Source organism: Pleurodeles waltl, chromosome 6 (genome assembly GCF_031143425.1).
Source record: "Pleurodeles waltl isolate 20211129_DDA chromosome 6, aPleWal1.hap1.20221129, whole genome shotgun sequence".
In the NCBI taxonomy this organism is placed as follows: Eukaryota; Metazoa; Chordata; class Amphibia; order Caudata; family Salamandridae; genus Pleurodeles; species Pleurodeles waltl.
The window spans coordinates 1646096800-1646109167 of record NC_090445.1 but is presented as its reverse complement, the minus strand read 5'-3'; the positions used below and the strand labels follow the sequence as shown (position 1 = coordinate 1646109167).

General features: G+C 38.1%; 1 protein-coding gene across 1 annotated transcript in view; it reads right to left on the bottom strand.

Annotated features, from left to right (window-relative positions):
* The window catches only part of DBH (dopamine beta-hydroxylase), a 434022-nt gene that overhangs the window by 420996 nt on the left and 658 nt on the right, over window positions 1-12368 (bottom strand). The window contains exon 2 of the mRNA XM_069242302.1: window positions 10594-10648. Within this exon, the coding sequence (XP_069098403.1) occupies window positions 10594-10648 (55 nt within the window). The remainder of the gene's footprint in view (window positions 1-10593; window positions 10649-12368) is intronic.

Below are 12368 nucleotides of genomic sequence, written 5' to 3'. Positions count from 1 at the left end.
ACATGTGCACCAGTTGTCAGGCAGCTGATTATATGTGTATCACTGCACACTGGATCTCTTTTGTGGGGTTATGCAACAGCTATCTATAGGCCTGAGCACTGAAGAAACTTTTAAGGGCATTCAGCGGCATGTAACAGTACTCATGCTCACAATGGAGAAATTCCATACAGCTGCAATCATCTTAGAAGAGATTAACAGCAAGGTGTTAGAATAGCTGTGACAGGTATAGGGATATAGACAGATAGATCTCAAAATTGGATTTGTTGGCACAGACAATGGCAGTAATATAGTTAAGCCCATGGCAAATGGTGGCTATTTCAGGGTCCTGTGTTTGGTGCATTGCATCAAACTGATTGTGTAGGACTTTCTCAAAATAGAAGACATAGACCATCATTATGACCCTGGCAGTCTGAAGACCGCCAGGGCCACAGTGGCGGTTTCACTGCCAACAGGCTGGCGGTGAAGACTGCCACATATTGAGTGTGGCAGGTTGGCCTCTGCCAACCTGTCACATCCCTTCTCATACTACCAGGGCGGTGTGAGCCGCTGGGCCGGAGATGAGCATCTCCGACCCGGTGGTCCACAGGAGACCACAGGCGGTATTAGGATCCGCCTTTCCACCAAGGTTTCTGTGGTGGTAGCAACACCACGAGAACTCTGGTGGAAAGGCTACTAGTCCCTGTGTCACCGGCAGATGACTCCCCCCCCCCCCCCCCCCAGCAATCACAATACCTTCCACCTCCCACCAGGTACAGCGCTCCCTCCCCGCATACATGCACATCGACACCCACACGCACCCCCATACACTCATTCACTAACACTGACATACACGCATTCACTCACATGCATCCATACACACATTCACTACAACGGCCATACTTGCATTCACCACAACATTCATACAAGCACTCACTTCAACTGTCATACACGCATTCACACACCCAGACACACATGCATTCACACACCCAGACACACATGCATTCACACACCCAGACACACATGCATTCACACACCCAGACACACATGCATTCATACACCCAGACACACACACATTCACACACCCAGACACAAACCTAGATGACAGAACATTTAGATATATAATAACATAGGTCTCTGTGGCCAAAGGAAAATTTACAATACATTTAATTGAACAGTGTAATTCCTTAATTTACTTCCATAACAGGTTTGGTGATGATGATGATGTGCTGTTCATCAACCTGATGAATATTGTTGTTGTGTAGTGTTTGTCTTTGATACACCTTTACCGGACTACCCCTTCCCATCCATTCATCAAACCCCTAACCCTCTTCTCTTTACACCATAAATGGATTACACACTTGGTTAGGGGGATGTAGTGAAAGTTACACTATTTCATAGCAGGGCTTCTTACCTAAACAATACAATAGCCCAGACCAGTACTACTTACCTACCCGGGCATGAAAGAGATAACATAACCCATCATCACAGTGCAGAACAGTCAGAACAATGTCTGACTCTGTTCTAGTGTCCCATGATAGTGCACAGTAGACCAAGAGTTTTTTTGTCATGTAGTCTGGTCTCAGTCTTTCAGAAATCAGACACTATCTATGTGTCTGCTTGCACTGATGAATAAATGATATTTCTGATGAATCCAATAGTTTGAGTTTACCTTATTAGAATAGAGAAGGGAGGGATCTTGCTTTGTGATGTCTTGGTAGCACAAGAAGAGAACACTAATACCACCACCAATAATAATGAAGACAGCCATTTTCGGACACCCTGCACTATGGTTTGGGAAGATTCCGAGAAGTAGCAACCCCTCATCAATTCAGGTAAAAAATAACTAAAAGAACTTATTAATTTAGTAGTTAAGTTGTTCTTTGGAAGGAGAGATAAATTATAATGTTGTCTATGTTGACAGACCCCTACTGGGCAAATAGTTAACAGGAGGTAGAACAAGGGCAGTTACTACACTAACCACTGCTATAGTGTTTAATTGATTTGTGGATGGGTGCTGCAAAACATCATCAAGTGAAACAGATCTGAATTAACCAAGTTTCTAGCATCAGATAGTGCCGCTCTGGTAGCTGGGTCTAACTGGATAATATGAAGAGGTAAGTAACCTAGTGAAGAACATGACAAGGGACTTCAGGTAGGGATTGTTTAGGGGGAAAGGTTGATGTATATAAATGTGACAATTTGATAAATTATCAGGGCGAGCTCTGTGTTGAAGTCTCTTAACACAACAAAACACCCAACAATGGAATAAAAAATATACTAAACCAACTACCAATGGAAGGACCAATAATGAAGGATGACAGAGAAAAAAGGAAAACCCATCTATTTTAATAACTCACCCTGTCTACCCACAGTAGGCTCACTCTGTCCCAAAGTCAAAATGTCCCAGAAAGTTAGTCCAATACAATCCAAATACATAAGAAAGGAACAAAGTCCGGAAAAGCCCAGATCCTTTCCCCAACTTTGCCCCCCTAGCCTCTACACCCACAACATGCCCTCCCACCAAAACAAAAGATCAATAATAAAGGGCCTTGAGGGCATCCAGTTCATGAGCCAAGTCCTGCTCTCTTTGGCGGAGTCATGTCATCTTGTGAGTCGGGGTAGATAGCAGTTGTAGGATGTGGTGGAGGAGGTGGTGTGTTGGTGGGTCCATGGAGGGGAGGGTGGTGGTAGTATGGGTGGCAGTGGAGGACCTCGGCTGCAGGCAGCAGTGGCAAAATATCCAATTGGGAGGTGAGCCTGGCTGGTGGCCTGATGTACCTTGTTGCAGTGCTTTTACCTGGCCTGTAGCTCCTGCTCCTCCTGCTCTAGGGTCACCAGCTAGTGATATTGGGCAGCCACTGCCTCCAACATTTGCAGCCACTGCTGGGCAGCTATCTCCTGCCATGATGTTGGGTGAGCCTGTGGTGGTTGGTGCCTGGTGCCATCAACAGGAGTAGCTATAACATGAAAGTAAGAGATGTACAAAATACAAATACTCAAATTATGATGCCCAGCTTCAACAGATTTATACTGTCTATAGCGGCACCATACAGTTACAGAAAATTGCTGTTTGCGTAGGGCCATTGGAATTTTATTTAGATGTGATGATTGATATTGGTAGTGGTACTTCTCAGTCACATACAAGCTAGGCCAAGATTTCCCCACCCATGCATCATATCATAGCCAAGTAATCACTCATAACACTGACTACAACGAATAATTGAGCCAAAACACCAACATAATCAAAAGAAAAGAAAATGTGATATTTTGAAAGGATGTAATTTCACTGTGAAACAGAACACCCATGTGGTGTGGATTACCTGCCATTAATGAGTGAGGCATATATAAATATGTATGCTGCACAGTTAATACTTAACTATGCAACATAATACAGCCATGCTGGTAGCTCTGGTGGTTACTGTCCAGCATTTTTTGGGGGAAACCTAGCTGCAACATCGCATGTGAACTTATAATCCTAATGGCCCTGCTCTTCTACTACTCCCTCCTCCTTTCTACAACCTGGGGTCCAAACTTAGGTTATAGGCTTAAAATGATAGTCTGTAAGATGGGACACCCTTGGCGGATAATGGATATCCCATCTGCCCGATTGTATTACAGTAGTCAGTGCATAGAAGAATATGATGAACTATAATGCGGCAACAAGATCTTTTATTTGCCACAGAGTATCCCGTCCACAAACATCTAAATCATGTGCAGGCCCTTAGTCAAACATTACACACATGCCTCCAACAGAGATTATTAAATACCTTAACTTGGCAGTGGGGAAAGAAATAAGTCCACAGGGAGGAGAGTTGTAAGGGGTTGGACAGCTAGACGTTTAGCTATGGAATGGTATGTTGTGTCAGGTATAAATAAAAGATTATGTGCTATGGATTGACGGTTCAAAAAAGTTTTGATCCCATCAATCAATGAGAAGAAGAACTTCAAAGTGACAATGATTTATGGGAGGAAAACTATTGGAACTGTCAATCCGTAATGTGGTATGGAAGATAACTTCACTTGGGAAGAAAAATGTGGCACAGACATTGCTTGCAGAAGAATTCACTTTGGATAGCTTGGGACCGAAATACAGAATGGTTCGAGGATTTCCGTGGAATCCTGCTGAGTTTTTTTTGTAACTCAGTGGAGTTCCGTGGATTAAAAGTCTGTATGTTCTGCCAGGCCTAGCCATAAGCAGTGCATCAGGGGGCACAAGTTATGATTATCTCTGCTAACTGTAACTTGTAAATTTCAGGTTTAAATTTTTTTTTTTAATGTTCTCACTGAAATATTCAACGAACTATGACGTCACCTTAACTTTTGTTTTTTTCATTCGAATTCTAAGGCTTTTTATTTTTTAAACAAAAACAGATTTTTTTATCACACCTAATTATAACATTAATATAAACTTTGTTTTTTTTCAGTGACTATATACCCACATGCACAAGATATTTTGGCCCTGTATGGTTAAAAATTAATGGAAAAATGTAAAATTTCACTCAGGCATTTACGTCCTTGATAATTGCATTCTTATTTCACTGAAGGGTTTTTACATTACTTTCGGGACACATCTCAATTGTAATTTATTCATCACCAGTGCTTTTGTGGATCATTAATTCCCTTTATAGGTTGCTGGTCCTTAAGTTAAATTCCTGGAACAATTTTTAGAATCAATATTTGCACAAAATGTATCTGATATTTTGTTTAAATGTAAAAGTTGTGATGTTCAAAACTTATTTCCTGGATTGTGTAACCTCTATAACGTACTCCCTGGTATTTGTTAGCTAAATAGTGAACACAATTATCTGTCAAACCAACATACTCTTTGACCATCAGTCCATGGCATCCATGTTCTGTCCTTATTTGTTATAAATATAAAGTTACATGTTACCAGTGAAACATATTCATACCGACTGAATGCATTTCATGTCCGGCACTCTGCCAGGTGTCATAACTATTTTTTGATTGTTATGTCTTTTATTACCTTTAACATTGACATATCACCCTGTATGCTTCCGTCTCATTTCTCTTTCTATGAGTCTTTGTCCCCATTATAATACCACTAGTATGCCATGTCTATCCCCGCCATTTTGAAGGTTGTTCATTTATTTTTAATAGGTGCTTTCTCCTATTTTATTGTTTTTACCTTTCGCCACTCTCTTTTACCATTTTAAAGTTTTCTTTCAACACTTTTAGGTTAGCCAGTCATAGCCATTTTTCTCATATTAGTCATCTCTACATCACTCAGCCGTTCCAATATGATTCCTCCTTCTCAATAGTCATACTAATGAGAAATACCTTTTTTCATTATTCAGCTTCTTGTGTTCACCCATTGTTCTTTCCAATTACCGTTTTGCTCCTTTATCAAATTAATTTAGTAGTACTAAAAAAAAATTGCTGATTTCCTTGTCCTTTTCAAATCAACTTTTATGATCATATGGCATTGTTCGATTATAGCATTATATTGATAATGAATGTAATCAGTTATTATAACATAGTTGACTGTTTTGAGTTTTCTTAATCAAATTTATTCTGGATGTCATTTTATTGTATTCTCATCATAATCATTGTCCTGAGTATGTGACATTTACTATTGGTGCAGGTATAAGCAATTCATAAGAAGCCAATGCACTTAAGGTGTTTCTTTCAGGGTTAAGTTCTTCTAGATCTGGCTCACTGCCTTAGTCTCTGTACCTCACTTTCAGTCACAGAGTAGTTCAGACTCCATGTCCATAGTCTGAATAGCTCACATTCATTGACACAGTGGATATCTCTCACTACCAAAGTATTGTTGACTGACTTTTAATCCTGACTCACTAATATAGTCTGAGGTCATCACATTCAGTGTCTACATAATTCTGGCTCATTGCAATAATCTAAGGACCTCACTTACAATGACTGCGTAGATCTTGTTCAGTGCCATTGTTTGGATGAGTCATTATCAATGGCAGTGCATTTTGCATTCACTGTCATAGCCTGGATAGCTCACTTTCAATGACATTCTAGATAAAATTCAATGCCAAAGTCATGATAGCTCACTTTCAATGACAGTGTAGGTCCAGCTTACTGCATAGTATAAGGTCCTCACGGGCAATGACTGCATAGTTCTGTCCCATTGCAATAGTCTAAAAACCTCATTTACAATGACAGTGTTGGTCTGACTCACTGGTAGTGTCATAGTAGCTCCCTTTCGATGACAGACTAATTCTGGTTCACTGTTGTGGTCTGATAAATCACTTACAATGACAGTGTAGATCTGGCTCAGTGCCATAGTCTGAATAACTCATTTTCAATGACGGAGTAGTTCGGGCTCACGGCCAAAATCTGATAAAACACTTAGAATGACAGCATAGATCTGGCACATATCCATAATATGGTTTGTTCACTTTCAATGATGGAGTAGTTCTTGCTCAGGCTATAATCTGCTAAATCACTTAGCATGGCAGCGTAGCTCTGGCTAATTGCTTTACTCTGTAACTTTCAAGGACAGCATATTTCTGGCCCATTGCCATATTATGGATAACTCACTTTCAGTGATGGAGTAGTTCTGGTTCACTGCCATTGTTAAGGGTCCAAAGTTTCAATGACTGTGGAATTTTGATTCACTGCCACTGTCTTCGATATTGCCTTCCAATGACTGTACATTGACCTCCCTGTTACAAACATTGCGCTTCTATTGGCTGTCAGTCTTTGACACTCTGAGGAGGCACCGATAAGTGGGTACACTTGAGTGTCTAGGGTCCCATTTCCAGAGAGGTTCCAGTGGTATCTGTTAATCCAGTAACATGAGGCTTCTGGAACATGTGCATAGTAATTATAGTGTTACATTATTGCAGCTTTTTCTATGTACCATTCAGTGTTCCAAACCATACTGTTCATGTGTTCTCAATGTTATAGTTGTTTTCCAAAATCTGGTTCTTATATCAGAAGTAACATACAGAAGACATGAGTCAGCACAGTTTGTGAGCAAGCATTAGATCGCATATTGTTCTCCCTTGGAGTTCTGGAATCCCATTGTCTCTGCATGAGTGAGATCCTCTTCATGTAATATTTATTTGTTGCTTCCCTTGATCCTAGTTGTTGATCAGTGGCTTGCTCGAACTTCTCAGGTTTCATGGTTCCCATTACCTACCGTCATTTTTGGTCTTTGAGGCCAGTAACTATTTTTACTAGGGTGATAAACCTTCACAGGGAATGGTCACACAAACTATTCTTTCTCCACCTGAGAGGGTGCTAAAACCAACCAATTGAACCATTGACCCATGACAATATTGATTATGATTCACACTTGAGTCTTGAATTAGGTGTAAATAAAGTCACTGACCAAAGGGGTCAGTTTGTTGTCCCCAGATGGCCCCCCTTTGAGGGTTGGACATTGTTACTTACTATCCTTCTTAGTCGAGTGGGTCTCAATGAGCACAATCAAAGCCTTCATGGAAAAATACCCAGAACAAGACCAGCAAAGATCAGAAAAAAGTATGCTACTAGAATATTTTTTACCCTAGAATCCAATAGTACCCAACAGCATCACAATAGGGAAATGTCTCACAGAGATGGTAGAATGGAGGGGGGTGGCTCACACCATTAGCAGCCACAAACTCTTTGATAGGTAAAACCCGGGTATGCCGCCACAAAGTACAAAACCCATTTTGCGCTTTGTAAAAAACTAAAAAAATCTGAATCTCTCAAGAAATGATTATCAACCTGCAATTCGAAAGGGGCATATTGAGGGTATCCTTTCTAAATTGCAAATCTTTTAGCTATGCATCAACGTTTTGTGGCTGAAATTTCAATCAGCCGATCACAAACCATTGATAAGTTACTGACTCCTAAATTGTTGTGGTAAGTGATTCTCAAGAGGCAAAAGTCTCTTTTGTATTCTTTCGGAAGCTAGGTGGCAAATTCAGGGGGGGTGGTTGAGGGAAATTGTTTTTTCACCACCCGACTCCACTGGTAACTCCCCCTTTACATCTAGTTACCCACCAGGGAATTTCACCAAATGTTTTTTGGTGAAGTTTATGAATGTGGTGTGGAGTCAGGAATGCGGTTTGGCCTTATTCGATGTAACTTCAGATTTGAATAGTTTACAAAGTTACTGGTCTCATTTTTGCAATGTGTGTCTTCTGTAAAACCATTTTGTTAGTGCTCAATAAAGATATATGTTAGAGTCCCAGTTGTGATCTAGATATCACCAAGCTAAAAACGTGCAAGCTACATAAAGCTGTAAGGGCTTTTATTGACCTTAGTGAAGTGTGAAATAAAACCTTGCAACTTCCCACATCCCATGTCCTTGTTTGAGCTTACATGATAAGAGTCATTAATGCTCTTTGTCCCAAACTGTGACGATGTGTGATAATATGAATTTGTGTTTTAGGTGTGATATTAGCAAATAATCAGAGAAAATATTTTAAAGAAATATATACATCGTTTCATATTGGCAAGTCATTATTTGTATTTGTGTGACTTTACTAGTTAGTAGGTTATTTAAAAAAGTCTCTTTGAAGAGTAAAGAAGAGTAAATAACTGAGTTAACACTTGTAAATTAATCTTAAATGCCTGTTCTTTCAAGGCTATAATATAAATATGTGAAACAGAGGCCACTTTAAATTAAAATTTAATAAGGATGCAATAATGTATGTATGCATTAATTTTAAAAAGAATATTCTAACTTAATTATAATTCTAATTAGTTGGTGGCTTATGACGATCTGGTCGTTTTAATTATATCTTGCAAATTGTTTATATGTCAGTATGCCAGGTAGCTAGTTTCCAGTTACTGGAATTGCTATACCCCTTGCTTCTGTTGCAGAAGAGTTCAAATGAATTTAAACATTTAACTCAAGAAAAACGTGACTTTGAATCAAAAGTCTATTTTTTGTAAAATGGGCTTTTCTTTTTTTGTTATGGTATACTATTCGGTGTCTGTTTATTTTTTGTAAGACCATAAACATGCTGGACAATACAAGGTTCAACGGTCGTGGTGAGCAGCACAGCTCAGAGGCATAAGTCTTTCTCCTGTAATACACATTGATATGCAAGCCATGTCAATTTAGAGACACTAAATTTAGCAATAGTAACAATTGCCATATACATTTATTAGAAATAACAAAAGTGTGGTGTAAAGCATTACATAACACAGTCAAAATGTAAACTACTTCATAAAAAAAGTTCAACCCCTGGAAACTCCCAACTAAAATGACATATGGTTACAATACATAATATATAAAACAATTCAAAAGCAACCAATCTTGAGTGCCTGTGTGTGTATATATATATATATATATATATATATATATATCAATCCAAAACCATTAATCCAGCTGGGCGAAGCGTCGTAACATGCCACAGATGTAAATAATGAGTCTCCATCACAAAGAAATAATTGAAGTGAAGATTTAATGGACAAAGCAACCCAACGCGTTTCGGAAACAAAATTTCCTTGTTCACGGGTAATTGCCCATTTGACGATTTCATTTTTAAATACTCAGTGCACAACAAAATCCAATAATATTAAAGACGGACTATAAGTCAAAGCACATAAGATTTCACAAAACCATATCGGCCATTTTTGAACGGCTAATTTCTCCCGATCACTATACAATCTTACAATTACGTGATGGAGTGAAGCATAAAAAATACAAAATACAGTTGTAATTCATCATTATTAAAGATTCAACTTTAACGCCCAAAACGGGCTGTTCCATATTATTTCATTTAACCATCTAATCTTAATAATCGGATTTACCATAAACTGTGTTGGCCATCTTTAAACGATTGTTACGGGTAGTTCAAATTTATGTCAATATTTTGATCATAACACATACAGCCCAAGTGGGCAAAAATATAATTCACATTGCAAACTATCCCTACTATTATTGATATTATGGTCATTACACATCTAACCAGCAAGACTCAATCAGCCATTTAAAAGAATACAATAGCTCTTTTTGATTTCAGTTTTAGAAATTCTGATACTTCTTCTAAGTCCATCTATGTCTACACCCAAAACGTGACCACCTGTCAAAATGAAGCATATACAGAAAATTAAAAAACATTCTTGAAAAACTGCACTTTAAAAATCAATACATAGACAGATCACTATTATGTTGGAAATGGCAAAAGCTGACACTCAAATTGACTCAAGGTTCCTAATCACCTATATGAATTGCTAATTCCTCATCCATATTAAGACCAATAGGGTGTAATATGTTAGGGCCGATAATGAGTCTTGATTTCACTCTTCTCAATTCTAATACTCTAATTCCTCCTCTTTCTCTAACTGAGATCCTATCCAGAACCGCAAATTTTACCAAATCGATCTTTTGATCATGACATTTCTTAAAATGTCTAGCAACGGATACGTTTTATCGTTATGGCTGATCGCCCTCATATGCTCCAATACACTTCTTTTAGCTGTATGAATTGTACTACCAATGTAGTATTTCTTACAAGGGCAGATTAGTATGTAAACACAATAATCTGAAGTACATGAAACATGTTTTATAATAACAAAAGATTTTGAACTTGTAGGAATGTATACTATTTTGATATTTTCACTGTGTTTACAGGCTTTACACTTACCACAAATGTAAAACCCGTGAACTGGATAACTTACCTGCCCTTGTGGTATGAGACACCAACTCAGAGAATCTTTCAAAGAAGTACTTCTCCTGAACGTAAAGTGTGGATAATCATCAAGATTTTTAGCAAATGTCTCATCAGTTTTTAAAACTGGCCAGAATCTTTTTTAATGTTTCTGAGCTCATAAGCACTACTATTGTATGTCGTAACAAACCTATTAGGTTGCCTCTCCTGCTGAATTTCATTCTTTTTAATCAATAAGTCTTGCCTATTGACTTGAGATGCCTTGAGTACAGCTTTATCAATCACAGATTGACTGTATCCTCTTTGGAGAAATCTTTTCATCATTATCTCGACTTCTGTTGAAAAAGCAGCATTTGAACTGCAATTATGTTGAGCACTCAGTAGTTCACCATATGGAATACTTTCTATCAAATTGATAGGGTGACTGCTACTAGCATGTAACAAACTGTTACCTGCTGTTTCTTTTCTGTGTAAAGTACTAATAAACCTACCATTTTCTGTACTAATTTGTACATCCAAAAATTCAATAGATTTAGCCTCAATGCGACTTGAAAGCTTTAGGTTGAGAGAATTCATGTTTAAATTGTAGGCCAAATCTGCTTCACCATGCCGGATACAAAAGATGTCATTAATGTATCTGACCCAGAGGACCACATGTGTCTCGAAGAGATTGATCTTTTTGACCACCTGTTCCTCCCACCAGCCCAGGTACAAACCTGCATAGCTGGGGGTGAAACAAGTGCCTATAGTAGTCCCCTGTATCTGTCTATAAAAGACCTTGTTGAAAATGAAGAAATTATTCATGACATACTGAAATCATATCTTAGATCATCTCAGTGTGAAAACGATAGGATAGAGACCTGGCTCTTAGAAAATGTCTAAAAGCCTGAATGCCTAAATCATAGGGTATACATGTATACAGGCTGTTAACATCAAGGCACATGAAAAGGAAATCATTCTCCCATGGAATGTCATTAATCAATTGTAAGAAGTCATAGGTATCCCTAGTGTGTGAGGGAAGGGCTTCAACAAAAGGTTGTAAAAAATAATCTACATATTTTGAGGTATTCTCTAAGAGACTATCATTGGATGAAACAATTGGTCGTCCAGGGGGATTTGTGGAATGTTTATGTAGTTTAGGGAGGAAATACAAAGCTGGTATTTTAGGAAATTCGGTTTTTAAAAATTGATATTCATCCCATTCCAAAAGAGATCTATCTTTCCATTCTTCCAATTTTAGCCAATATTTGTGATTTGCGTCTTTCAAAGTTTTTAAATCAGAAATTTCATAGCTGGTAGCATCATTTTAATTGTCTCAAGCCTTCATTTAAATACCTTTTAATGGGTAAAATCACCACATTTCCACCTTTATCAGACTTTTTAATTACAATATTTCTGTTATTCTGTAAAGATTGTATAGCCTCCCTATGCCTATACTTCAAATTATTCCAAGTCATAGTACGTTTGTGCCTCAATTTCTTCATTTCTTTAATGACACCCTTTTCAAACACATTTACAGCATCATTGACTACTGGGGGAAAAAACGTAGATTTTGGCTCGAACCCCCTCGGGCAGCTCAATTCTATATTAATATCAATATCAGTTAAATTGAGAAAAGGATCAGGTTCAGAAACCACTTCACTATCTAATTCACAAAGTGTATGTAAAATTTCTATGTCATTGATCAATAAATTTGATGGTATTGTTTCATTGCTCCTCCCCAACACTTTGGGTTTTGTAACAAACCATTTCAATAATTTCAACTTTCTTAGAAAATTGAAAAAG